We start from the raw sequence: 27,793 nt of genomic DNA, 5'->3' as shown, positions 1-27,793 counted from the left end.
AGAGACCTCCTGACACACTTGGGAGTTTCCCTGACAGAAACATCTATGTGGGAAGAAAAGGAATTTCTCCCTATTGACAGGCTCTTCTTTTAAGAGGGGAACACCAGTTATGCAGGGGAAGCATTAAACACTTTTCAACCCTGGAAGCAGAAAAATTAAGGGTCAGAGGGGAACCTTTTCTTGTGGAAAAAGCTGCTTTCTGCCCACAGGTACATATTGAATCCCATGGCTGAGTTCAGACAAGCTGAGAGGACAAAGCAGAGGTAAGGTCAAAAAAATCACTGAATAAAAACCTACCTGACCCATCACATCTTCATCATAGGACAGTGTCAAGCCCAGGTCACTGATATCACCATCATAACGCTGGAGAACAACAAGGAGAAGGAAAAAAAAAGGGAAAAAAGGTCAGGGCTCAGCAGCAGAACCACCAGTCACTCCCAGTTTGTAACAACAGGAAGCAATCAGGGAGGTGAATGACAGGAAAATTCTTGCTCCAACCTTAATTGAAGTGAGATTTTTATAGAACTCTGAGTCCAAGGAGGGCAGCTCATCCACGGAGCTGTAGAAGACACTGTGGTGGTGCCCAAGGAGCTGACTCAAAAAGAAGGAAGCAAATGGCACATCCACAACTATGCCCTGTGGACAAGAAGAATGCACAGGTAAGGTCCTGCCACACACTTGTGTTTATGGCATCTTTGGTTACCTGCAAGGCAGATCTTGTGATGTGGAACAAGTGCAAAGAGCACTTTGCAAGGCACCAAAATCAGCTACAAATCCCACATTCTCTTAAAATCCATTAATTAGTAAGGCAGGTGCAAAAAGGCACTTGGGGAACTCAGTGTGTTCTTTAAAAGAACTGCATTGCATGGTTTGAACTGAAAGAGGAGAAATTTAGTGAGATACATGGAAAAATCCTTCCCTGTGAGGGAAGTGAGGCCCTGGCACAGGGTGCCCAGAGCAGCTGTGGCTGCCCCTGGATCCCTGGAAGTGCCCAAGGCCAGGCTGGACAGGGCTTGGAGCACCCTGGGACAGTGGAAGGTGTCCCTGCCCATGGGAAGGGGATTGGACTAGAACGTTCCCTTTCAACCCAAATCATTCTATCAGAGTCATTCTGTTATTTCATCCTCCTTTTTGCCTCATGTCCCTTTAAGGTATCCACAAATGGGTGTTTGTAAGGTGTAACACCAAAAAACCAGGCTGGTGTCCCAGCACCATGAGGAACATTCAATGCATGACCCAGGTTTTACCTCCAAAATTATTTTAAACATATGCCTAAAGAAATTCCAGTCTGTTCCACTAAGAGGATCTTTATCCAAGCCGTTTTCCCAAACTCCACTCTTCAATAAAACCCCCCCAAGCAGGACAGGTGCCCTCAAAGGCACCATGACTGACAAGATCCCAACCTGGTGCTCCTGGCTCACCTCATACACAGCCTTCCCAAGCATCTTCCCCACAAACTCAAAGAGCTGCAGGTAGTTCTCATGGATGTAGGATGTTGGGGATGGATACAGCCTCTCATCACCACTGGTGGTCTGCACAAAGAGATAAGAGCCCAGTGAGGCAGAATGGCTTTGCCTGCATCAGGTCACCTCAGGTGGCACCTGTGTCCTACCTTGAATAGGTTCAGTGCAGGGTCAAACACCTTTTTAATGATTTCTTCCAGGAACTCTTTGAAGACCCCATCTTGATCAATACCAGCCTCATCAACCCCCAGGTCATTGACAAACTTCACCCTGATCACTCCCTTCATGGCGTTCTGGGAAAGCTGCCGGAGCTGTTCGTACCCATCCTACACAGAGCAGAAAATCCAGAGGATAATCCCAGAGAGAGACACGTGAAACACCCATCCAGAGATGCAGCAGAGACAGGACACAGGCCCACCAAAGAAATCTGAATTTGTCATATGGTCTTGAGCTCAAAAAACCAGCATTTTCCGAGTCAAAATTCCAGGTTTGCAGGCAGCCTGAGCTGAACGAGGATCCAGCATTCTCCTGGAATGTCAGCTCTGGGTGTGGGTGCCTCAGCAGCCACAGAGAAGGTAAAATCACACCTCCCTGCCCTGTTTTTGTCAGGCCAGGCTGCTGCCCTGTGGGCTGGCTCGTGTCCCTCACCTCGAGCATGCGGGAGCGGCGGATGGTGATGTGGGTGACGTGAGGGGACGCCGAGCTCGTCTCCACCAGCCCCAGCTTCTCCTTCTCCTTGGTGACCATGTTCCGGAAGAGCAGCACCCTCTGCACAAAGAAAACAAATGGACAATCCATGGGGATCCTTCATCCTGCAGGGCAGCAGGGGTTTGGGAGGCTCCTGACACACAGAACTGCTGCTGGTTGTCCTGATCCCAGCTGTTCCCAGTGGTGCCACTGTCACCCACTCACTGCGTGCAGCTGCACACACAGATCAGTTCTGTCTCAACACAGAGATCAAGGCATTTGAAGGAAATGCACTGGGAAGGGGTGAGGACACAGATCAGTCCTCTCTCAGTGACAGAAATCAAGATATCTAGAGGAAATCTGTTGGGGAAGGTGAGGATGAAGGAGAAGATTTTTATTCAGCTGGCATTTCAAAAGAAGCTCCATGTCACAAAATGCTCCAGACATGTGTCCCTCCCACCACAATGGTCACCCAGGCTATTGATTCCCAGCCTCCACCCTCTGCCCCCATCCCACTCACGTTCTTGTGGGGAATGACATGTGGGATGTACTGCAGGAGCAGCTGGGCTCGTTTCTTGTCCTTGTCCAGCTCCTGGAAGAGCACACTGGGCTTGAGGTCCCTTGACAAAGAAAGGCAGAGATTCAGAGATCCCAGGTATGAAAGAGAGGGAACAGGCAGTGATTCCAAAGATGACTGCAGTGCTCAGTTTACACACTAAGAAGGTAAAAGGGGCCAGGGACACCCAAGCTCTTGGGTGCTGAGTCAGTTTTCAAAGCACCACCTAAACCTCCCACCACAGAGAAAAGCACAACACGAGGGGCGTCCTTAACTGCAAATACAGGCAGCAGTTCCACCTCGATCCCACAGGCAGAATGTCAATAAGGAATCCCAAATCAGGCTCCCCAGAGGATGTGGGGCAGTGGGACAAGCCTGGAGCTGCCCAGGATCCCTGCCCTGGGCCACTCACTTGCGCAGCCAGTGATCCTCGGGAGCGAAGCGCCGGCGACAATCCCGCTCGTACAGCACCATGAGCCAGCCATGCACAGAATGGAACAGCTCCAGGGTCTCCCCTCGGGCATTCTCTGCACAAAAGGAACAAGGCAGCAAAGTCCAGGCACCCCTGGCACCAGCAGGAGCCACGCCTTGATTATCCTCCCCACAGAAACATCACTGGGGTGCTTTCCTGATCTGCACGGCCTCTGGAGGGAAGGATTTTGTGCCTCTGGGAAGAGAGATGGTCCCTTCTTTAAACAGAGCTAATCAAAGCCATCTCATTTCACATCCGAGCTGGATAGCTCAGCTAATTACCAGAGAGCTGAGCTCTACCCAAATTATACCAGCAGAGAGATCCACAGCAGATTCTACAGAGACCCAAGCAAGCTGCTCTGCCTGGTCACAGCACTGCCCTGCTCTTGTCCAACACATGGCCCAGCCTTGCTAAACCTCATCTCTGCCAAAAACCAACACGCCCATCATGTCTGTTACAGAAATCCTTACTGGAAATAGGGAAGTGCTCTGGATTTGGCACAAAGCATGATCGTGGCATCTGGACATCAAAAGACTGGGACATATTCCCACATTGAAGTGCTTTCTGTGCCAAGGAATAATTAGCAGAAGCTTCAAATTCCAAAATTAATGCCATTTGTGGTTCTAAGAGTAACATCAACTCAATCTACTAAAAGCACTCACCTACAATTCCATCCCAGATCATCTTAAACACAAAGGAATTCAGGAAAGAGGAGATGGTCACCAGTTCTTCCAGTTTGAATGAAATCTGCTCTTCGTAGACCTCGATGTCATCCAGAATCCTGTCAGAGCAAACAAATGCAAATGCACAAGTGTAAATTTAATTCCCTGTTGAAATTTTCATAAAGGCACATTATCCTTTAGCAGCAGCTCTTATTTCTATGACAACTGACACCCATGAGGATCCAAAGTCATAAACAACCAAACCTTATTTATGGATTTTGACTGATAGCAGATCCTCACAGAAGATTGTATGAGAGGCTGAGATACAAGCAAAGTCAGTGTTTCAGGCTTAAAAAAACCTTTTCCATTCCAAAGAAAATTTTTATTTTTTTATTCAAGAGGAGAGAATTGTCTCTAGTGACCAGCAAGGGCAATTTTCCACCCCCTTTCCCACTTTCTGCGTTGTTTCTTTTCCTCTTCCTGCCCAGTTTTGTCACCAGCTGCAAGCAGCACATGGCTGAGGGAAAAAAGTCCTTTTGAAGCCTTTTATTTTTCAGGAATCAATCCCAAAAGCTTGCTGCTTTACCCTGCCTACTTATCTTCATGAAAAGACATAAACCCTTAAATGTTTCTCTTGAACCTGAAGGACCACAACAGCTCCATGTCACAAATCCAGGGATCCCCATCCAAGTGCTACCTACGTGATGAGGTGACGGGAGCAGTCACAGAAGAGCATCAACATGGCCAGCAGCCTCTTGGATTCCTCTGTGTCGTTGTTCAAACACTCCAAAAAGAGTTTCAGGCCTCCCTGTGGTCCCAGCTCACAGATGAAAGCCCACAATTTGGGCAGCAGATCATCCAGGTAAGTGAGACCTATGAAAATATAAAGTGCACCCAGTAAAGCTCATTCTGCTGCTTGTGAAAGCTCAGAGAGGTGAAGCTTGAAGCTGAAAAAGCCTTTTGCAAAGCAGAAGAGGAACATGAGCATCCGAATTGGCTCCCAGGCCTGTCTGCATTAACAGGAGAGGGACAATCATCCAGAAAAGCACAAAAAAACCCCCCAAGCTTTTAGTGAGGCATTGTTTGCACATCTTAAACCTCTTCCCCCTAATTCTTTTGCAGCTTTAGAAAATAATGAATTCGTGTGATCCCATATCCACCTTAGGGATGAGAACACAACAGGGCTGCACCCATGGTCACTACAAAGCACCCAAAGCTCTGGACTCACTCCCTGCTCTACCCAACAGACCAAAACAGTGATCTCCTCCTCCACCCCTTCCCAAGACAGGCAATTTGTTCTCAAGACATATGAAAGCATTCAGTGTTCCCATCACAGAAAGATTAATATTGCCAGGCTCCCCAAAAACCCTGACTCAGGCTGAAGATTGAGAGGGAGTAGGCAAGGTTTCATGAGAGGAAAACTTGCTTTAATTTGTATTCTTGAGAGTTTGTGCTTGATCAAGTGGTGCTGAATGTTATTGATCCCACGGATGATTCAGGATGGAACAAGCCTTCCCCAGCCAGTCAATAACGTGTTGGCAGTGATAAAACTCCCAACAAATCAACAGAAATAAGAAAAAAAAAAAAAAGGATTTGAGCAGCAGGGAGGTGGCCTGACCTGTGAGGATCTGCAGGCGGATCTGGGTGAGGGTGGTCAGGGTGGTTTGGTACAGGACACAGATGCTGCAAACCTTCTGCACCTCGGCAGAATCCACGCGCTTCCCTCCCACCGGCTTCAGGATGTTCCGGACCGAGGCCGACTTCTGGAAAGCTCTCTTGAACAGGTCTGGGGGCAGAAACACAGGAGGAATGCCAGAAGGCAGGGTTAGAAGGGATTTTGGGAAGGAATTCTTCCCTGTGAGGGTGGGGAAGCCCAGGCACAGGGTACCCAGAGAAGCTGTGGCTGTCCCTGGATCCCTGAAGTGTCCAAGGCCAGGCTGGATAGGGCTTGGAGCAGCCTGAGACAGGGGAAGGTGTCCCTGCCCATGGCCCCAAATCCCTTCCAATTCACACCATTTCACAGTTCTGTACATGCTCTACAGGACAAGGTGAAAAGAATGAGCTGTGAGTGCCCTTCCAACCCAAACCACTCGTGATCCACAGTCCTGACCACAGCAAATAACGACCACAGGATCCTGTGTTATGAGCAACAGCTAGAAAATATCAGATTTACAGTTATCTTATCCCAAATCCTTTTCTGCAGGACCACCACACCTCACAGGTGCAGGATCCAGCTTCACCTTGCTTCCCACATGGGAAGCTGAGCTCTCATCTCCCCTTGGAAGTCTTAAGTTTTGCCAAAAGCACTTCAGCTTTTTGAAAAGAAACTGCTAAAACAAGCAAATATTTTTCTAGCACTAAAGAAAGAGACTTGCCCCAGGTCACAGAAGCATTCCAAGGAGGAATTACAAATAGGAGGCATCACATCTCCACCTAAGCAGCAGCAGCTGCTGCAAGTAATTATTCAAAGCTTTTGGCATAAGTGGAAAAGTCAAAGCTCTGCAAGTCAGGGGAGAGATCCACATAAACACACACACACATGGAGACAAAAAAATCCCAAAACCCTCCAGAACTGACTTTTCATAGGAAGGCTGTTCTGAGGGGAGATTGGCTGTGCTGGCAGCTGAGCTATCTCCTGATTTTCCAGCAGTTTCTTGCTGAGCACATCATTGAAGAGGATGCGGATCATGTGGACCCCCCAGAGGTGCTGCAGCTGCTTGGTCAGCAGGGGCATGGACTCGTTCAGCCTGGAAGACAGAGCAGGGAGACAGCTTAGAAGGCAGCTTGGAATAAAACACCAGGCAGTGATACTGATCCATATAGCTCATAATCCCAACTGGAATATGCACCCACCCATGGAATAGTCTGTGCAGGAATGCTGCAGTTTATTGTGCAGCTAGAACCTGAAAGAGCTGAGAAATTCTTCTCACTGTTCATCTCAAAACATACAAGACTTTGCAACATATTAAAAAAATTAAAAATAAAAGGAGAGGCTTCATCATCTCTCCCTGAGAGGTCCTTCCCACTCACCCATAATCCACAGTCTGTGAGAACCAGCCCAGCACAGGGTGCCAGTGGGTGAGGTTGGATTTCTTCTGGGACACGTACTTCTGGCAGTAGGAGAGCATCTGGATGAGCACCCCCACAAAATGAGCTGTCTCCTCCTCCAGCACCTGGTCATTCAGGGAGCCCAGGAACACCAGATTGCCTGGAGGAAGACCAGCACAGCAAGGCTTAAGGAGGAACAGATGCTGTGGGACAGGGGTCACAGGTCAGTGAATGCTCTCCCAGTCCCAGGAGAGGATTTGTGTCAGCAGTGATCTCAGAGGCCACCCTGCAGGAAGCCATTTCCAGCACACATCAACCCCTGATGTGACATGTCCCTTTGGCCACCTTCCCACCAACACCTTCTACAAACTACTAGAAGTTACAACCCACGGTTATCCCAGAGTCCCAACTGGTAATCTTGTTACTTTTGCAGAAATGTGAATTTAAATATGTAGCAGCATTTAGAGGATGGAGATCCAAGTCTGCCACACTCCAAGACTTGCTCAGAGTCCAAGTGAAAAGCTGGCAGAGACGATGCATGACATGGGTACAAGAACAAATCTCTGGCCCTTCTTCCCTTTGCAAAGGTCTCAAACCTTTTCTGTAACATCCCAAAACACACCTCACTTATTACTTAGAGAAAACTATCAAAATAACAATTAAAAATACTGAGTTGGAGGCACTTCTGCCTCGTGAAAAAAGAAGATCTGAATCAAAACTCTATTTCAAAGCCAGCAGAAGAGGTGGAGGTGCTCACCCAGCAAGCAGAGGGTGTGACTGCCCTCCAGGCACACGCACACGTCCCGGCACTGCGACTCCCGGCTCAGGAACAGGATGAACTTGCGGAAGAGATCGTGGGATTCCATCACTGCCAGGCGCTGGAACACAGCATGGAGGGGCCACTGAGGCTGGAGAGCAGCACAGTCCCTCTCCTCACCTGCCAGCAGCACCTGGCACTGGCTTTTCTTCCCAAAGAAAGCAGCAAGTTGAGGCTGTTTTAGTGTCAACACTCTGCCCCATAGAGTGTTTGACACGGAGCTGGGCTGGGAAATAAAACCCCTGGCAGGTGAACAGGTCATGCTGGAGATAAGAGCCAGATCTTTGCCATGATCTGTCTGCAAGAACACAGGATTTGCCCATTTGGCACAAAACCTGCCTGTCTGCACCAAGCAGATTGAATTGGATTAGTGGGCAGCACACTTGTCACCCCCACAGAGCCTCTGCCACCCAAAAGGGTGATTTTGGCTTTGGGTCTGTCTGTGGTTATGGAAAAGGAAGAGCAAGGACATGAAAAATTCAAGCTGTGGGTCATATATGCCTTTATTATTTATTTATTTAGGTATTTTAGGGCAGTTCAGCCCATCATCCCACTGGTGTTAAAACTTCTGCATTAGAAATCCAGAGTATTTGTAAGGCTTTCACAACAGAGAATTGAAACAGGCAAAGAGAAATGCCAAAACTCTGTTCCAAGAGCTAGTAAAATGGAATAACAAGTGGCCTGATGTGATAATTAGTCCTCTGAGATCACCCACTTACCTCAGGGGTGAGAGTAGCAAGGTGAGTCATTATAGCAGGCACAGACATGACATGGATCAGGAAGGACCTCAGCAGATTGTCTGAGAACTGTGCAGCAACCACAGGGCTACAGAGAGAGAGAGAGAAACACTTCAGAGCTCCACTCAACCTGGGAAAGCAACACAGCCTCCAAATGAGCCATCCAGAACTGGATCCAGGGAATTCCCTCAGCAAGAACCACAGACACAGGGAATGGGTTGGGCTGGAAGGGAACTTAAAGCTCAGCACATCCCACACCCCTGCCATGGGCAGGGACCCCTTCCACTATCCCAGGTTGTTCCAAGCCCTTTCCAACCTGGCTCTGAAGCATCCCAGGGAAAATATCAAAAGATCATTCACTCACACTTCTGTTCTCAGAGCAAGCTCACCCTGAACTGAACTGCACCCTCAAGTTTAGGCTCACACTAATTCCTGACTTAAAACCACTCTAATCTGAAAAAGGGTGACAGCAAAGTGAGCCATTTGCCTAGAGCAACTTCTTTCCTCAGGGTGATATTCTCAATGGCAGAAAACCACTGAAAGAATGAGAAGTCTTAAAAAAAACCAAAAAAAAACAGTAAAAAAGGACAAGTTTGGCTGCAAATCCCCCCAGGCTGCTCCAGCTGACTCACCGCAAGGCGAGTGAGAAGATGGCAGTTAAGGAACCTTTGGACAGGGAAGGTCTGGATCTTGCCAAGCCATTAGTTAGCAAAATCTGGAATGGAAAAAAAGAAATAAAAATATAAAAACCCTGTAGTACTCAGAAAAAAAATACTATTACTCCTGAAAGAGATTAAGGTTATTTAATGCAGAGAAAAAGAACAGCAGAGCAGCCTAAAATCCAGTTCTTACAAGTTGTTTGGCACAACTAGAAGGGCTTCAGGTTAATAATGGCAGAAGAGAGATACTGCAATGAAATCAGACACTCTGCAGGACTTATTTCCCTAGAACCTGTGCTCACAGGCTTTAAAAATTAACAGGCAAGGCTCAGAGTTTGGTAATGTAATTCTTATTTAAAAGATTCATTACATCAGTTCCTTTTCCCAGCAGAGCAGCAAACAAACCCAACCAATACAATGTGGCAGCTGCAAAGTCTGGCAAAATTATGTAGGACTTGTCCCTGTTCATCTCATGATGAGGTGATTGAGCAGGATTTAGGTTCAGCAGCAGTGACAGAAGGGGAAGGGTGGATTTGGTCTCAGGTGGGGACACTGCTTTACTTGAGAAACTTGAGAGATTTTTGCTTTGCTTGAGAAAAATATAATTATGCACAAATCACCAGCAGCTCATCCCTGAGACCCCAGCACAGGCCCAAAGAGCTCCTCAGGAGAGGGGCACAGGCAGGGCTAGGGCTGGTTTGGGTGGAGCTGGGGCTGTGGCAGCCCAGACTGACCTGCAGCACGGAGTAGAAGCCCTTCTGGTTCAGGTGGCCCATGATGTTGGCACAGATGTGGTTCATGGCAGGTCTCAGGGTCTCACCTTTGGGTTAAAGCACTGATGTCACTCCCACTGGAGGTTTGTCACTGTCCAAGCCCTCCTGACACAAAGTCCTTGTCCTTCTACACAAACCCATCATTCTGGCAGCATTTCACACTGTATTGTTCAGGCTCTAAGAGTCTCATTTCCTCCCACTACTTGTCTGCCCTTTCTACACCTATTTCCCACAAGACCCCAGAGCTAGGAGCACATTCCCTTATCCTCTGAACACTTCTTGTGTGGGGGTTTTTGGAATATTATAAAATGCTGTAACAGCTGTTGGTGTCCTAAGGGAAACGGCCTAATCCCAAGGGGAACCAGACTAATCCCAAAGGAATCCTTGTTTTGGGCAAACACAGGAGCAGAATGAATGTTTGTGGCAACCAATGAATCTTTGTGGAAACTGTTTTTTTTTTTCCTGCAGAAACAGAATCCCAGAACAGTTTGGGTTGGAAGGAATGTTAAGGATCATCCCATCCCAAACCCCTGCCAAGGGCAGGGACACCTCCCACTATCCCAGGTTGCTCCAAACCCTCTCCAAGGCCAGCTTGGACACTTCCAGGGATGGAGCAGCCACAGCTTCTCTGGAACTTGTGCCAGAGCATTCAGTAAATTTTAACATCAAGCCCCAAATCAGTGGCTTAAAGATTTGGATGCACCAACCTTTTCCCCGGAGGATTTTCCAGGTGGAAGTGTCTGTGAAGGTGACCAGCATTGTGAGGTGCAAGTTCACCAGTCTGGAGTCCTGCAGGATGTCAGGCTGGGATAACAAACAGAGAGTTAACAAATCCCCTGAGCCTTGTGCCACCTGCCAAATGCAGGGAGAGAAAACACAAGAATAGTCCTTACCTTGAGCTGCTTGAGGAATTCACAGCAAAACCACAGGATGTCTTTGATCTGTTTGATCCAGAGTAGTGTGAGGTCCTTGGAGAGTGCCAGTGACACATACCACACCTGAGCAAGGGAGGGATGCACAGAGGGATCAGGGTTTGTGCTGCTGCTGGGCAGAGTTTGGGAACTGAACACAGCAGTGGGACCAAGATACTCCTCTCCCCAAATTCTCACATCCCTCACCCCAGAAACCAAGTGTCCTTCAACTCCTGTGGCTGTACAGAGTAAAAATAACCTAGGAATACTAAAGGATTTGTCCAAACTTTCCCTGTGGAATCTCCACAGTGCTCATGGGCTTCTGAAAGCTGAAAATTACATACTAGCAAAGTGAATCCCCACACAGAGAGTTAAAAACAAGCACCAAGCCCTCCCCACTCCAAACCAACCTCCCCTGCTGACCTTGGGCTCGTTCTCCACATCCATGCTGTTCAGGATACAACGGCACAGCTTTTCAAACCTCTGGGAAAATCCAAAGGTGGGATTAGTTCTAACTACAGAAAGAGCTGGAAAAGCACAAGAACAGCTCAGCAGAGGGAGGAAGATCTCTCTGTCCCAAATCAGCAAATGTCCCAGCATATTCCCTACAGGAACCCTGATGGCTCCTTCCCTGGGAGCACACACATCACACTGCTGCTGTGTGCAGGATTCCCTCCTTTTTTTGGGTTTTTTTTTGGGTGCTGTACCTACAGAAAACTGCATTTGAGCACAGATTTCCATGGGATAGAGATTAACAAATCCCTCACTGCTGCTGCCATTGGAACACAGCTTTCCATCTTCCAGCTGGTTTCCTTCCAGTCAGCCCTCACAGCTTCCTGGGATGATCATTTCAGGGCTTCACTCTGAACCCACAAGTTCAGGGCATGGTGAGAAAAGCTGCTGGGGGACAAACAGCCTTCCCTGTGCCAGCTCTGATCTCTGGGAGCTGTCCCAATGTACCTGGGGTGTGCCAAAATCCCCAGGCACTGCTCAGCTCCTGCAGCTGGCACAGTCACCAGGAAAAACATCCATTAAAGGACGTCCCAAATACAGAACCACTGCTGAAAAATTCAAGGCTTCTCCTGTTTCAATTCTTCAGGAAGAGCCAGGAGTCAGAGAGAACATTGCTGAAGGGAAAATATATTGCAAGAACCCCCAAAATCACATGGTAAGGAATTAAACATATTTAACCTGTTCCCAAAAGCAGGGCAGGATGTCAGGGCAGTGTCCTCACCTCCTTGTCCTCCTTGGGACTGAACACAAACAGCAGCTTCCTGGCAATCCTGAACACAGACAGGGCACTTCTTTTACTTGAGCCACATTCATTTGTCCCAAAGAAATCATCCACCTCTCTCCTAGCAAAGAGGGAAAAACAAGGAGTTAAAAAAAGCAATCACAGAGCAAAGAATTCCTTCCCTGAAGGGCCCCATGAGGAAGATGGAGAGAGACTTTTACAAAGGTCTGGAATGACAGGAAAAAGGGGAATGGACTCAAACTGACACAGCACAGGGTTAGATGGGATATTGGGAAGAAATCCTTCCCTGTGAGGGTGGAAGAAGCTGTGGCTGCCTCACCCCTGGTAATATTCAAGGCCAGGCTGAAGCAACCTGGGCCAGTGAAAAGCAGCGAGGGGTTTGGAATGAGATGAGCTTTAAGGACCCTTCCAAGCCGACCCATTGCATGATGCCATGAATCCCACACACCTGATGTCCCTCTGCAGGTGGCAGCGACACAGAAACCTCCTGACCAGGGCCTGGAGCTGCACTGCTGCTCTCTCCCTCTCCTTCAGCTCCCGCCTCTCCTCCCGCGCCTGCCGCGCCTTGTCCAGGAACTGCGCCCTGGAGGATTGGCTGGCACTGAACATGGCAAAGGGAGCAAAGGATCCTCACAGCAAACACCTGGAAAAACAGAGCAGAGTGGAAAAAACACCCATAGAAAGGCAGTTCTTGGCTCCCTGCAGGGGAGAATCCGACAGCAGAGGGAAAAGTGGGAATAAAAAATCGCCAGTGACTGTCACGGGGCTGCAGCAGGGACACAAAAACACTGGCAGGGAATCCTTCCAGCACAGCCCACAGCCTGCTGCAGGCTGGGAGGTTTTAAGTGGAAAAATAAACAAATCAGTGGTTTTGACACTGTGCTCCACCCTCCCCTCTCCAGCCTCTGTTCTTTCCTTGGTAACAGATAAGAACAATTCCCCGGCCAGGGACAGGAGGCAAAGGGCACAAGGGACACTGATTTACTGCCACTCACCAGATAAAACACCCAGGGCCAACCAGAGCTTTATAAACAGCAACAAAGAACTCACCTGAGGGGTCACTTCTTCGAGGGAAGAGTGTGATGCTCATTCACACACGCACATGATCCTCATCCAGAGGCTTTGGGCAGCTCCTGCATGGACGAACACATTCCCTGCGGCTGATTTGGGGATTTAGACTTTCCCTCCACACTCCCGAGTCCTTTGGACCCGATTTACCCCTCCCTGCACCCGCAAGGAAAACGGTAAGTGGGAGGAGAAGCAGCACCGCGGCTCGGCAGCGGTCACCAGCACAGGCAGCTGGAGGGGACGGATAACTCCGTCTGTGACAGCACGGAAGGACAAAGCGACCCAGGCCGCCGGGGACCGGAGCAGGTGCCACCCCCGAACAGGACCCGAGAGCCACCCACAGCCTCGAGCTGGGCTGCAGCTCCTGGGACTCGCCCACGGCGCAGCCACCGAGCCCCCTCAGCCCCTGTGACAGCGCCCGCATCCCTCCCACAGCTCCCGTTCGCAACCCCAGCATCCCCGGGCCCAGGCTCGCCTCGCCGGGCCCCGCCGCTGCCGGCAGCCTCCCCGCAGCCCCCAGGCGCTCACCCTCGTCCCGGCGGACACCGGGCCGGGCGGGCCGGGCCGAGCGGCCCCGGAACCCCCCGGTCCGTCCCGGTTCCCCCGCCCAGGCCGCGGCCGCAGCCCCCTCCGCGCCCCGTGTCCGCGCTCCCCGTCCGGCCGCCAACCCGCCCCGCCGCTGCCGTTCCGCCGGCCCGCTCACCGGCTCGGCGCAGGCAGAGCAGCCGGCCCTGCGTCGCGGTGATACCGGGAAGGTCGAACCAAGCCGGGCCGAACCGGGCCGGGCCAAGCCCGTGAGGCGGCAGCGCAGCGCGGCAGCGGCCGGGGGGGGCCCGCGGACCATCGGACGGGTTTGGGGGCGCACCCGGGCGGCGCCGGAAGCGAGGCGAGGGGCGGAAGTTCCCCCGCCCGGCGCTCCCGCTCGCTCGGTCCGAGGGGCTCGGTCCGTTCATGGTGAGGGGGAAAGGGCGGCGCGGGGCCCGGGGGACGCGCCTGCTGGGCCGGGATGGGCTCTGGTCCTCGCAGGGGAGGAGGGGCTGCAGGGCTGTGGGGCTGGTGGCGAACGGGGGAATGGGGAGGAGGGTGTGAGAGGCTGTGGGGCCTCGGTGGGGCAGGGGGAGCTGAGGGGGCTCCGGCCCTCAGGGGGGTTTTAAGGGACTCTGGGCCGGGGGGCTCAGGGAGGTTTGGGCCATGGGAGGGGGCTGAGAGAGGCGGAGGGGCCGGTTGCGGGTAGCGGTCCTGCCCGGGGGTGCGTGCGGGGGCCGCTGCCCTAGGGAGGAGTCGGGATGAGGATTTGGGGGTCCGGATGAGGATTTGGGGCTCCGGCCCCCAGAGCGATGCGGGTGTTGAGGAGCGGCAGCCCCCAGGGCCGGTCTGGGCCAGCCCCGAGGCTGGAGAGAGTGGCCCGGGGGGAGTCTGACCACCGGTCATTGTCCGGTTTGTGTGTGTCCCGTCCCCAGCGTGGTTTGGGGACGGCAGGGCTGCGATTTGGGGTCTCTCAGTGGTGGGATCGATCCCCTCTGGAACCCCGAGCCCATTCCTGCCCAAGCTGGGGCGTTCCGGTACCGGAGGGAGCTGGAACGTGAGCTGAGGTTGCTGCCGGTGCATGCCGGAGATGATGGGATCGTGTCTAGGCCATCCCTACCCCTCCTGCTCCCTCTCCTGTTCCGCACAGCTCCGGCTCTTTTGGGAGTTTCATGGCCGTGAAGCAAAAATCCTTCGGTTCGGCTCATCCTGGAGCCGTGGGAGCTGCAGGAGCAGGGATGGAGGGGGTTAATTATCCCACCCTGTCCCATCCTGAGGAAAGGAGGCTCCAAGTGATTAAGGATTTATCGGCTCTGGGGGCATTTGTGCAGCTGAGCCTCCTGTGCCAGTGTGACCTCGGTGACAGGGAGGTGACAGGAATGTGGCTGGAGGCTGCTCTGTCCGGCTGGATTTTGGTGCTCTGAGCAGCGTGGGAGGGCAGGGAAGAGCAGGAAAAGCTCCTGTGTGCTCTCCCTGTTTGCTCTGAGGGAAAAAGCCTTGAAAACCTGCGGATATTCTGCATTTTAGCACTGGGGAATCTGTTGATTTCTGCATTTGAACTCGCAGGAATCATCTGTTCCACTTGTGTGTGTTGGGAATTGCCCAATTCCATCCCAGATTATTGATGGAGTAAGAGCTTTAAGCTGTGGAGTTGTGTAAGAAATGAAAGCAGTTGTTGTGGGGAAGCATTGGCTTTGCAGTGCAAAACCCAGCTCAGCATTCCCAGGGTTTTTCCCCGGGAAAAAAACGGGGGCTGTGTCCACGAGTGTCCTTCAGTTCCTGAGAATGAAACATTTAAAACGCTTGAGAACTTCTCACAGAGAGCCAGGGGAGGAGCCAAGGTGTGAAACACCCGGTGGGAACGGGGGTGTCACACTGCAGGGTGGGAACTGTTCCTTTGGGCTGGGAGGTCCTTCCTTGAGCTGGGAACTGCACTCTTGAGCTGGGAACTGCTCCTTTGAACTGGAAAGTCCTTCCTTGAGCTGGGAACTGCTCCTTTGAACTGGAAAATCCTTCCTTGAGCTGGGAGCTGCTCCTTTGGGCTGGGAACTGCTCCCTTTGAGCCGGGAAGTCCTTCCTTGAACTGGAAAGTCCTACCTTGAGCTGGGAGCTGCTCCCTTGAGCTGAGACCTCCTTCCTTGAACTGGGAGCTGCTCCTTTGGGCTGGGGAGTCCTTCCTTGAACTGGAAAGTCCTCCCTTGAGCTGCAAAGTCCTTCCTTGAGCTGGAAATTGCACTCTTGAAGTGGGACCTCCTTCCTTGAACTGGAAAGTCTTTCCTTGAGCTGGGAGCTGCTCCCTTGAGCTGGAAATTGCACTCTTGAGCTTGGAAGACTTTCCTTGAACTGGAAAGTCTTTCCTTGAGCTGGGAGCTGCTCCCTTGAGCTGGGAGCTGCTCCCTTGAGCTAGGACCTCCTTCCTTGAGCTGGGAATTTCTTCCTTGAACTGGAAAGTCCTTCCTTTGAGGTGGGAGCTGCTCCCTTGAGCTGAGAGGTCTTTCCTTGAGCTGGAAATTGCACTCTTGAAGTGGGACCTCCTTCCTTGAGCTGGGGGCTGCTCCCTTGAGCTGAGAGGTCCTTCCTTGAGCTGGGAATTGCACTCTTGAAGTGGGACCTCCTTCCCTGAGCTGGTGACCCCGTTCCTTGCAGGAAGAGATGTCGGGAGAGAGCGTGGTGAGCTCAGCAGTGCCGGCGGCCGCGACGCGCACGACGTCCTTCAAGGGGAGCAGCCCCAGCTCCAAGTACGTGAAGCTGAACGTGGGGGGGGCCCTGTACTACACCACCATGCAGACCCTGACCAAGCAGGACACCATGCTCAAGGCCATGTTCAGCGGGCGCATGGAGGTGCTCACGGACAGTGAAGGTAAGGATTGGGGTGTTCCTGGTGCCCTCCACGTCCCTCCTGGGCAGGGAAAGTCACAGGGGTCATGGGAAGGGCAGAGGAACTTCTGTGCCCTCCGATGTCCCTCCTGGGCAGGGAAAGTCACAGGGGTCATGGGAAGGGCAGAGGAACTTCTGTTGGTAGGGTGAAGGTAAGGATTGGGGTGTTCCTGGTGCCCTCCACGTCCCTCCTGGGCAGGGAAAGTCACAGGGGTCATGGGAAGGGCAGAGGAACTTCTGTTGGTAGGGTTGGAGGGATGGAGGATGACTCCTGCAAGGGAGGGTTAGGATTGTTCAGCCTGGACAAAAGGCAGGTTTGGGGTGACCTAATTGTGGCCTTACAGTGCTTGAAGGAGCAACAAGAACCACAGAGAGAATATTTATAAGGCCCTGGAGTGGCAGGACAAGAGAATAGGTTTGGATTAGATATTGGGATGAAGTCTTTCCCTGTGAGGGTGCTGAGGCCCTGGCACAGGGTGCCCAAAGCAGCTGGGGCTGTCCCTGGATCCCTGGAAGTGTCCCAGGCCGGGTTGGACAGGGCTTGGAGCAACCTGGGGTAGTAGGAGGTGTCCCTGCCCATGGCAAGGAGTGGACTAAATAATCTTCAAGGACTAAATCATCTTCAAGGACTAAATAATCTTCAGTCTCCCAACCCAACCCATGCTGTTGTTCCATGATGCCATGATTATACAGCTGGGAAAAATGTGGAACAAAAGACAAGGATGACCTGAGTGGTTGCTTGAACAGCAGAAGGACACTAAGAAGTGCCAGAGCTCCTGTCAGGCCCAGGTGACACCTGGAGCATCTTTTCCTTTCAGAATACTGACACTAAAGCTCTGAAGCCCATGGAGAAAGGTGGGGATGGTGATTAGGAATCTTTGAGTTGGGATCTGTGTGTCCTTTGGAAGCTCAGGATGCTATTCCCTCTTATTGTCTCCTTGCTTATAAATAAAATATAAAATATGCTCTGAACATAGGTATAAATGAGTTAAAAGCTGATTTTTTAAAATGAAACACTTTTCTTGTGGGACTATTGACAGCTGATTTCCCTATAACAGAACCAGTTGCAGGATTTTCAAAAAAATTGGAATTTTATCTCCACATTCCCACATTGTAGGTGTGCCAGAGTTTAATTGGAAGCTCAGCTTTATTTTCACTCTGATGTTTTACCCATAACAATATTTAAGAACCTTTGTCTTTAACTGCAGCCTCTGCAAAGCTGATCCTGGAGATTCAAACACCTCCCTTGGGATTAGTTAATTATTATTAGAAAATTTTGTTAGAATTTGCTGAAAATAGAGGAAATATATTACAGGGTGGACTGAGTTTTGAGTGCTTTAAAACAGTCTGTTTAGAGGTTTATGATAAGCTTTCCTGAGATAAAATGAAGTGGATTTGAAGGGGAAAAATGTAAAAATAGAGCCTGATTAGCTGAATATTCCTGGTTTAGCCAGAAGTCTTTATATTTAAGCTGGGGAAAACAAAGCTGTGTTGTTCCAGGTGTAATTCCAGGCCAGGATAAAGCAGGAATGTGGATGCTGTGATTTGGATCAAAGGGTCTCTGGGATACTTATCCTGGATACAGACCATGGAGGTTGCATTGAAAAAGTCAGTCTGTGGGTCAAATTTGGGGAAAAAAGTCAAATGGGAATCCACACTGGGTCCAGTTTTGGAAATAAACTGTCAAATGGGAATCAACACCTTGACTGGGAGCACTGGAGCAGTGGAAATGTTGTGAACATTCTCCCTTTGCTAAACTTGGGCTGGATCTTCCTGTCCCTCCCTGAAGCTGCTGTGCTGAATTTGATAATTCCAGACTTCCTGTGGTTGGAAATGGATTGGAAATTCCAAATTCATTTTGGAAACTCACCCTGGCATGATCCCAGTGTCCCGGGCAGGTACAGGAGGGTTGGGACATCCCATTCCCAGGGCTCAGAGGCTCTGGAAGTGCAGGTGCTGTTTGCACCCCAAATCTGAGGATAACTGGAGTTTCTCCCACTAAAATACCACGTTTGGGATGTAAAATCCCAAGTTTGTTTTGCTGTGACTCCCACAGTGTGTGTGTGGGATTGTTCCATGGAACCAGTTTGTGTTTTAAGAGGAATTTGATACTTCCTGTGTGTTGTAACACAGACACTCCCATTGCAGGAGTTCTTGCTTTATCTCCCCTTGCCTGGAAACTGGGACAATAGCACTGGGGCTGCTAAAGGAAACACTTTTTATCTGGAATTCTTCAAAATCCTCCTCATTGGTCACACCCTAAACCTGGCACCAAACAAAATGTTTCTTAGGAGAAGAAGCCAGGCTTGGGGAGCAACTGGAAGGAGTTGAGTTTAACCAGTCTGGAATTTGGGTCCTGCTTTGTGTCTGGGATTGAGATCGCAGCTCCTCCTCCCAGCTGAACAATTCCAACCTGCTGCTCCTCAGGCTGGAGGAGAACAGTCTGGGCTTCTCTGGCTGTGGGTGGTAGATGATTGTTTTCAGCTTAGAAATTATTGATGAACTGTAGCAAATCAGCATATTTGGAACATTTTCTTTGGACGGTAATGAGCAGGGAGAAGGATGTGAGTTTTCCAGGTGCATCCACCTGTTTCCAATTCTCTTTTTTTCCCTGACTCCCTGCTGCTGTTGATGGGGAAGCTGTTCCTGGTCCTGCTGCTGATAAGAGAGTGGAGCCTCAGGCAGTGTCCAGTGTCAGGCTCCTGTTTCACCTGCCAGGGCTTGCTTGGAAAATATCTGTTTTTAGCTGGAGTGTTTGGATCCTGTCCCTAAGAATTCCTATAAGACAAAGATGAAGTGCCAAAGGTGATGTGTCCATGGACAAAGGCAGTGAGGGGAGGGGGCTCTGCCCCTCTGCCCAGGTGAGACCCCCACCTGCAGAGCTGCCCCAGCACAGGGAGGAGCTGGAGCTGCTGGAGGGAGCCCAGAGGAGACACCAGGATGATCAGAGGGATGGAGCAGCTCTGCTGGGAGGAAAGGCTGGGATTGTTCAGCCTGGAGAAGGGAAGGAGCTGACAGAAATGAGGGAAAGGACTATTTGCAGGGCTTGGAGTGACAGGACAAGTGGGGATGGCTTCAAATTGCCAGAAGGCAGGAATAGATGGGATATTGGGAAGAAATCCACCCTGTGAGGGTGGTGAGAGGCTGGGATGGAATTCCCAGAGAAGCTGGGGCTGCCCCATCCCTGGAAGTGTCCAAGGCCAGGGCTTGGAGCAGCCTGGGATAGTGGAAGGTGACTCTGCCCAAGGCAGGGGGTTGGAACTGGATAAACTTTAAGTTCCCTTTCAACCCAAAGCATTCCATGATTCTATGTTCCATAGAGCCCATGGATTCCATGCCCATGTTCCTAAATCGATCACAGGATGTTTTTGGAACACTGCAATTAAAAAAACGGCTCCAAAAGACTTCAGCCCACTTGTTGGCTCTGCTGTGGCCGAGTGGCACCGGGGTCACTTCCCTGTGACTCATCTCCTTTGGGCTGTTTGGGGGAAGCAGAAGGGTTTTTAAAAGCTCTTCTAGTGGTCACTCTGATTTTGCAATGCTACTGGAAGTGTTTTCTCATCCCCACATGAAAATGAGCAACTCTGCTTCAGTTTCACCATCTGTAAACATGAAGTTGCAGCAGATTTTTGCAGCCTACGAGGAATCACAGAGGAGTTTGGGGATGGTAATTCTGCTCTCAGCTGGCCCTTTACCTTCCTGTGTGCTCCAGTGAGCTTGGGAAGAAGCTGCATTTGTGGATGTCCTGGTTTGTTACCATGGCTTGTGCTTCCTCTTTATCACAGAATCCCAGAATGGTTTGGGTAGGAAAAGACTTTAAAGCTCACCTTGTTCCACCCCTGCCATGGGCAGAGACACCTTCCACTAAACCTCCCACTAAAATGGGATTTCTTGCTTTCCATAGTCTGCACTGCCAAATGGGCTTTTTTCTGCTCCAGTTGGATTAGCCATTAGTTCGGATCAGTCCTTTCTTCCATCATTTCTTTCTCTAGTTTGTTGTTCCAGCCTGTAAAATCACACTTGGAGCACACTTTGTGTTGTCTGTGGACAGCAGGAATGAGGGAGCTGGGAAGCCTGGAGTGAGCTGCTGCAGAGTGTCTCCTTTTCCCTCAGAAAGGGCCGTGTTCCCTCTCCAGACTGAACCAAATGTTCAGACTTTCCCTCGTAATTCCATTCATGCAGAGCACACAGGGGCTGCTTTAACCTACTTTCCTTATTTGTCCAAAATATGACTCCTTCCCCACAAGCGTTTCCTCATTGCATTCCTGAGCCTCAGCCCGTGAGAGTGGCCATCTGTTCACTCAGGGAAACTCCAGCCTTGGCACTGCCTGACTTCTCCAGGGTCCAGCCTCATCCCAGCAGTGAGAGGTGAAGTGTGGATGCTGCACCCACAGCTTTGGTTGTAGCTCTTTTCTTCACTGGAGAAGAAAAGGCTCCAAGGAGACCTTGGAGCATTTTGCAGTGCCTAAAGGGGCTCCAGAAGAGCTGGAAGAGAGACTTTGGGCAAGGGCATGGAGGGACAAGACAAGGGGGAATGGCTTCCCAGTGCCAGAGGCAGGGTTAGATGGGATATTGAGGAGAAGTCCTTCCCTGTGAGAGTGCTGAGGCCCTGGCTCAGGGTGCCCAGAGCAGCTGTGGCTGCCCCTGGATCCCTGGAAGTGCCCAAGGCCAGGTTGGATGGAGCTTGGAGCAGCCTGGGATGGTGGAAGGTGTCGCTGCCCATGGATTTAAGGTCTCTTCCCACCCAAACCATTCTGTGATTTCCATCAGCCTTGAACACCCCCAATGCCTCTCTCTGGTCAGGGCAGGGTCAGGGGTTATTTTTACTCACCCTTCACAGACTCCTCAGTAGGAGGAGAACACATGAATATATTCCTAGGGACTGGATGGGCTTTAAGTTCCCTTCCAACCCAAACCCTTCCATGATTCTCCTCCCGCCATGGTCCAGCTGTGCTGCACTCCCTGCTCACATTCCCCATTCCATCCTCCCACTCGCAGTTCCATCATGTCCTTCACCAGTTTGCTCTGCCAAGGCCTTTTGCCACATTGATCTCAGCTTGCCCTCACTGTGGCCTTCCTGTGTCCCCAGGCTGGATCCTGATCGACCGCTGTGGGAAGCACTTTGGGACAATCCTGAACTACCTGCGGGACGGGGCCGTGCCGCTCCCGGAGAGCCGCCGGGAGATCGAGGAGCTGCTGGCTGAGGCCAAGTACTACCTGGTGCAGGGGCTGGTGGATGAATGCCAGGCAGCCCTGCAGGTGGGCACGGGGCTCAGGGGCAGCTGAGGGTGGGCAGGATTTTCTCCTGGTCTTCATGTGGTGATTTTGGAGGCTTGGGATGGAAATGGGAGTAGTTCACGTTGTCATCTGCTGGAGTCTGGTCACATCTAGGAGAACCAGCTTCTTCCCAGAGCTGCTGGAGTCCTGTTGTGATCTTTGTTATGCTCTGAGGTTGCCATCTTGGGTTTGATGCCACTGTCACTGATGTCCTGTTTGAGAGAAGCCCCATTCCAGATCCTGCTGTTTAACTGGGCACAGAACATTCAGTGGTGGAGCACAGGAGTGAACACACATCAGGTGCTCCCTGAAGAATGGTACCTGGCCAGCCACAGCTCCCCAGGGACACCACAGGGACAGAGTGGACACTGACCCCTCAGCAGAGATCATTCCCAGGAAATGTGGCTGTGCCCTGGGAGCTGCTGTCACTCAGCTGCTGTTTGGTTCTTCTCTCACAGAACAAGGACACCTACGAGCCCTTCTGCAAGGTCCCGGTGATCACCTCCTCCAAGGAGGAGCAGAAGCTGATTGCAACCTCCAACAAGGTGAGAGAGACTGAGGTGTGCCATGGAGAGAGCTGGGGGTGTCCAGCCTGGAGAGGAGAACCTTTTTTGGAGACCTCAGAGCTCCTTCCAGTGCCTAAAGGGGCTCCAAGAGAACTGGAGTACTGGACAAGGGACGGAGTGACAGGATAAGGGGTGATGCCTTTAGGCTGAAGGAGGGCAGGGTTAGATGGAATTTTAGGAAAAAATTCTTCCCTGTGAGGGTGGTGAGGCCCTGGCTCAGGGTGCCCAGAGAAGCTGTGGCTGCCCCTGGATCCCTGGAAGTGTCCAAGGCCAGGCTGGATGGGGCTTGGAGCAACCTGGGATAGTGGGAGGTGTCCCTGCACATAGCAGGGGGTGCTGATAAGACAGAGGGAAGATAAGAATAGGTGAGGATCCAGTCCCAGAACGGGTCAGGAGGGATTGCAACCCCATTGCCAACCTGTGCATCACAGGTTTGCAGCAGCAGCAGTAACACCACTGAAATCCCCCTGGGAATTTGTCATTGCAGTTTCTCTGTGGGACCTTGGGCTGAGCTGAGGTTCCAGCTCAGGCTGTGCTCCCTGGAACTCATCTGTGCTTTGTTTTTTACAGCCAGCAGTGAAGCTGCTCTATAACAGAAGCAACAACAAATATTCCTACACCAGGTAAGTGACTTCAGCTGGAATTGTTGGAAGTTTTTCATAGACTAAAATCTACTATAAAAGTTTCCTTTTTCTTCCCCCAGACCCAATGACAGATTGGTGTTGGCAGGCACTCCATTTTTTCCCAATTAATTTCAAACTGAAGTCAGAAGGGAGTCTGCTGCCATCCATGAGCCTGTGCTATTTCTGTGCCAGAGGAGTTCCTCTAATCCTTAGGTGCAGCTGGCAGAGGCTCCTGGCCAAGTGCTGTCTGCGTTCCCATGGACTGCAGTGTGGTAGTTGAACACAGGGAGCTCAGTGAGTGGTGAAATCATCACACTGGGGCCCTTGTCCTTTTTCCCTTATTCCCTTATAAGTTTCATGACATAACAGTGCCCATCCAGGGTGCTGAGCTCAGGAATGGTTTGAAGTGAAATAATAAGAATAAATTTCTTTGGTTTGCCCCATGCCTGGAAGTATCCAAGGCCAGGTTGGATGGGGCTTGGAGCAGCCTGGGATGGTGGAAGGTGCCCCTGCCCATGTCACAGGGTGGCACTGGATGGGCTTTAAGGTCCCTGCAACCCAAACCATCCTGGGATTCTGTGACACAGGAATCTGGGACCTCAGAGCTGTCAGCACTCACTGCTCCCACTCTTTGCACGTGCTCTGTAAATTCCTGCTGCTGCCTCCATTCCCACAGCAACTCTGATGACAACATGCTGAAGAACATTGAGCTCTTTGACAAGCTGTCCCTGAGGTTCAACGGGAGGGTGCTCTTCATCAAGGATGTCATTGGGGACGAGATCTGCTGCTGGTCCTTCTACGGGCAGGGCCGCAAGATCGCCGAGGTCTGCTGCACCTCCATCGTTTATGCCACCGAGAAGAAGCAGACCAAGGTACAGGAAAACTGGGAATGCTCCAGCCTGGCACCCTGACAGCTGAACAGGCTGGCACTTTGTCATTGTTCAGCACCTCTGGAGGGTAATCAGTGCATTGAGAGTGGGGCAGCAGCTGGAGCTCACCCTGGGGGTACAGCAGGAGCTGCCTGCACTGGGCAGTTGGGATATTCCATAAAGCCCTGTGGTATTCCATAGTGCATCATGACATCCATAATGTTCAGTCCAGCTCTATCTCCAGACAAACTGGTGCATTTAGCTACATTTGGGTTTGGGAGTTGCAAGTAGATGACCTAGGGATGAAACTGATGATTTTTAAGGTCCCTCCCAACCCAAACCATTCCCTGGCTCTACACCCCCATGTAAGGAGGGATCCAGCAATGCACACCTTCCCTGTATTCTTCCCTTTCCCAGGCGAGATCTGCCTGGTTCTGGTAAAAACCCAACTTGTTGTTGGACTCAAAAGCTGGAAGCAAAAAATGGAATAGGAAGGATTGTGCCTGAAAGGGTTTCTGTGGCTGGGGTGCAGTCAGGGAACTGCAACACCGGGTGTCAGGAACCCAAACCGAGGTAACCTGGCCCCTGCAGTCAGCGCCCTTCTCTCCCCTCCCTGCCAGGTGGAGTTCCCAGAAGCCCGAATTTACGAGGAGACCCTGAACATTCTCCTGTACGAATCCCAGGACGGGAGGGGGCCGGACAATGCCCTCCTGGAAGCCACGGGAGGGGCTGCAGGGCGCTCCCACCACCTGGAGGAGGACGAGGAGCGGGAGCGCATCGAGCGCGTGCGGAGGATCCACATCAAGCGCCCCGACGACAGGGCCCACCTGCACCAGTGAGCCAGCCTGGGGACCCCCTCAGCCCTGGGGAAGGGGCTGCCCTGCAGCAGGACCAGGCAGTGCAACTCCTGTCCAGCACAGTCTGTAAATTGGGATTTGTAACAAACTCTAGGTTATTTGGGGTATTTAAACGCGGTAGTTGTAGGGCGAGGATCCGTGAGGTGACTGGGCAGCCTGGAAGGGCCTGTTGAGCAGCTGGAGAAATGCCCAGAATTTTTAGCACTCTTGTCTGTTGCTGTTTTGTGCTGGAGAGGAGGAGGACTGGCTTCCTGTGACTTTGGTAATGATCCTGCACTTTAAAACCAAAACAACAAACAAAAGGTCAGCCAGCCACCCTCCTTCCCTCCAGGCACTCCCTGACCCTCCTGGGCTGGAGGGAAAGGCAGGAACCTGGACCCAGGGCTGCTGCAGAGCTCCCTGGCTCCTGGGAGAGAGCTTGGGAGTGCCTTGGGTGACTCCCCAAAGAACAAATGGCACAGGCTGATGAGATTCCTGGAGTCTGGGGGCAGAGGATTCCCTCAGAGCAGTGGGAGGGAGCAGGGGTGCTCCCTCAGGTTCCCCACAGCTCTCAGGATCTGCTCCTCCAAGGGTTCAGTGGGGCTTCTGCAGCACTGAGCTGGGAACACCCATCCCTGTTTTATCCCTCCAGTTCAAGGTTAAAATTCCTCCCAAACGAGGAGAATCAGGAGCAAACTGTCCACGGTTGCTTTCCCTAGGAGTGGTGTTGGTACTGGTCAGTGCTTAGAGCTTCTGCCTGAGCCTGGATCTCAGCTGGGGGGTTGGTTTCCAGCAGCTCCCAGGTACCAGGAGTCACAGCAGGTTCAATCCCCCCATTTTGGGGGTGCTGGTGGGGGGCAGCAGCCCTGGTTCCCTTCTGGAGCTGATCCAGGAGCATTGCCCTGCTCTGAGTGAGGGGAAACAGAAGCAGGCAGTGACCCAGAGGCAGATATTCCCTGTTTGACTTCACCCTGAGGCCGTTCCAAACCTTCCCAGCCTTGGCAGCTGTGTGTGGAAGGGCAGAGCATGGAGAAGGCCACTGCACTGTGGTTTTCTACAAGTGCTTTTCTCTTTCAATGAATATTTTATCTACCTCCTTGTCTCCTGTTGCCTGTTGTGGAGTCAAGTGACAGCAGTGGTGGGAGGTGGGCTGTCATTCCATAGGGCTGAGCAGAGCCACAGCTGTGACAGTTCAGGTCACCAGTCCTGGGAGGGAGAGAAACCTGAGGTAGGAAGTGTTAAATTTGCACTGCAGCAGCACCCACGGGTGACACCAGAGCACTCTGCCCTGGGCTAGAGTTTCTTTTGACCCTTTTTCTGGAATATTTAGCACTGGCTTTAACAGCCACACTCCTCTGGAGCATCAGCTCTGTGTTCCTGCTCCAAGGATCCCTGCTCCTGGCTCAGGGCTGCTGAGGACATGGGAACAGTGAAACCAAAGGTGCTGCAGCAGCACCAGCCACGTTCTTCTGTTCCACAGAGCTCGTTGGTAGAGGCTGAAACACACCAGGAAGTGGCTGTACAGTTTTGGATCATCAAGTAAAGCTCAAAGATTTTCAATTTAATGTGAGGCCATCTTTCTAGTAACCAAAGACTTCTCCACATTGCAGGCAGCTGCTGGCTGTGGCAGGTGGGGGTGTTATACCTGCCTCCTCTCCTCTTTCTCCTGCAGCTGCTGATTGTTCACTGAGAGCTCCACAGTCTCCTGGGGGTTCAGCAGCTTCAGCTCTGTCCTGACACCTCAGGACTTCCAGTTTGAGTTGTACTTAAACCTGTTTGCAGCACCCTCTAGGGCTGGAGCAGTGCAGAGGGGGAAGGAGCCAGTGCCTCTCCCCTCAGGGCTGGGGTAAGCTGAGGGTGAGGCAGGGAAGTCCTGGATTGCTGTTTCTCCAGCACTGTGTACTTTGGCACTTACTGGTGATTACTGGGCTGTCACTGGGCTTCTCAGCATCTGGAGCAGCCCTTGGGGGTGGAGGCTGTGTCCCAGCAGAGGGGGACCAGGGAGCAGCCCCAGTCCTGCAGCAAACCCTGCTCACTCCAGCTGGGAGCTGCTCTCCAGCTCATCCCCGGCTGTGCTGACCTGCAGACCCCAGACCCAATCCAGTCCTGTGGGGCAGAGCAGCTTCAGCCCCAGGAGGTGACACCAGTACTAAGCACCTGACAGGTCACAGCTACGTGATTAACTTCTCTGTAAATAGATCCTTAACTGGCTTCAGGCTTTTCCCTTTCAGGATATGCAAACTAAGTTCTTAAAAACCAGGGGAGGGCTGTTTTTAATCTTTGTACAGCGCTTTGTAGAGCTGTTTAGCAAAGTCACTCCAGGAGAGTAAAAGTTTCCATTTCAGCTTTGTTACTTCGTTTGTGGGCAGACTCTGTCTTAACTCACTCCTGAGCTCACCCTCGGGGTGCTGGAGTGGTGCAGCCAAGCTGTGCTGTCCTGGGGCCTGTCCTTTACCTGCTGTCCCTGTCCTTGCTCTGGCCACACCCTGGTCATGCCCTTGCACAAATGCTCTCAGCCCTGAGCCTCGTTACTCTAAATGGTTTTACTCTGAGCTCTCAGGTGCAGCTGGGGCTCAGGGCAGGTGTCCTGGGCACAAGCAGCTCTTCAGATTATCCTTCCCTGCCTCCCAGTGCCAGGGAGAGCAGAGCTGGCTGCTTCCATCCCCCAGCACCAGCAGTGCCAGCACGGCCCAGGGGAGCTGAGCAAAGTCCCCCTGGGGAAGGGATTTTGTCCCCTCCCAGCTCCTGACACGGGTGGGGCTGCACAAGGAGGGGACAGGGACCAGCCCTGGTGCCCCTTTCCCCCCTCTCTCCCTGTAACAGCTGCTCCTGCACTTCCCCAAGGCAGGTTTGGATCCCCTGAGCAGCACCTGGGCAAGGCTCCAAGCTCCCATCCTACCTTAGAGCAAAGCATAGGTAGAACCTTTCAGTCTTAATGGAATTGTTTCATGGACAACAGCAAATTCCTGTTCTGTACAATCATTCCCACCTGTCCAGACTTCTGCACAGAACAAGCTTCAGCTGGATTTCAGTGTATGGTTGATGTTTGCAATATGTACTTTTGTTTTTTTTTTTAATATAACACAATAAATTAGAAGATATTTCATATTTA

General features: G+C 51.6%; 2 protein-coding genes across 4 annotated transcripts in view; one reads left to right on the top strand and one right to left on the bottom strand.

Annotated features, from left to right (window-relative positions):
* UBE3B (ubiquitin protein ligase E3B) overlaps positions 1-13,910 on the bottom strand; it is a 21,596-nt gene extending 7,686 nt beyond the window's left edge. Inside the window, exons 1-23 of one of the 2 annotated variants that reach the window (XM_036393004.2) lie at positions 13,812-13,910; positions 13,091-13,173; positions 12,489-12,683; positions 12,020-12,140; positions 11,209-11,268; positions 10,768-10,872; positions 10,582-10,678; positions 9,836-9,921; positions 9,075-9,157; positions 8,425-8,530; positions 7,646-7,766; positions 6,871-7,048; positions 6,418-6,587; positions 5,459-5,626; positions 4,542-4,713; positions 3,841-3,959; positions 3,119-3,233; positions 2,671-2,770; positions 2,112-2,231; positions 1,613-1,789; positions 1,422-1,532; positions 499-636; positions 298-363 (exon numbers count right to left, since the gene is read on the bottom strand). In XM_036393004.2, the coding sequence (XP_036248897.1) occupies positions 298-363; positions 499-636; positions 1,422-1,532; positions 1,613-1,789; positions 2,112-2,231; positions 2,671-2,770; positions 3,119-3,233; positions 3,841-3,959; positions 4,542-4,713; positions 5,459-5,626; positions 6,418-6,587; positions 6,871-7,048; positions 7,646-7,766; positions 8,425-8,530; positions 9,075-9,157; positions 9,836-9,921; positions 10,582-10,678; positions 10,768-10,872; positions 11,209-11,268; positions 12,020-12,140; positions 12,489-12,649 (2,574 nt within the window). In that variant the 5' untranslated portion in view covers positions 12,650-12,683; positions 13,091-13,173; positions 13,812-13,910. Of the gene's footprint in view, positions 1-297; positions 364-498; positions 637-1,421; positions 1,533-1,612; positions 1,790-2,111; positions 2,232-2,670; positions 2,771-3,118; positions 3,234-3,840; positions 3,960-4,541; positions 4,714-5,458; positions 5,627-6,417; positions 6,588-6,870; positions 7,049-7,645; positions 7,767-8,424; positions 8,531-9,074; positions 9,158-9,835; positions 9,922-10,581; positions 10,679-10,767; positions 10,873-11,208; positions 11,269-12,019; positions 12,141-12,488; positions 12,684-13,090; positions 13,174-13,636; positions 13,742-13,811 lie in introns of those variants that run through there. The other variant, XM_036393003.2, reaches the window with a different exon arrangement.
* KCTD10 (potassium channel tetramerization domain containing 10) lies at positions 13,397-27,793 on the top strand. Of its 2 annotated transcripts, none has more exons than XM_036393007.1 (7): positions 13,397-13,414; positions 16,280-16,493; positions 21,600-21,769; positions 22,246-22,332; positions 22,924-22,976; positions 23,653-23,848; positions 24,466-27,793. In XM_036393007.1, the coding sequence occupies exons 2-7, from the start codon at positions 16,286-16,288 to the stop codon at positions 24,682-24,684; spliced, it is 933 nt and encodes a 310-aa protein (XP_036248900.1). In that variant the 5' UTR covers positions 13,397-13,414; positions 16,280-16,285; the 3' UTR covers positions 24,685-27,793. The 2 variants fall into 2 exon arrangements, with proteins under 2 accessions (XP_036248900.1, XP_036248898.1); XM_036393005.2 differs by lacking the exon at positions 13,397-13,414 and adding an exon at positions 13,959-14,062.

The sequence above is a fragment of the Molothrus ater genome, chromosome 18, assembly GCF_012460135.2.
Source record: "Molothrus ater isolate BHLD 08-10-18 breed brown headed cowbird chromosome 18, BPBGC_Mater_1.1, whole genome shotgun sequence".
Taxonomy (NCBI): Eukaryota; Metazoa; Chordata; class Aves; order Passeriformes; family Icteridae; genus Molothrus; species Molothrus ater.
Note: the sequence above shows the minus strand (reverse complement) of the source record. Positions and strands in the feature narration are given on the sequence as shown.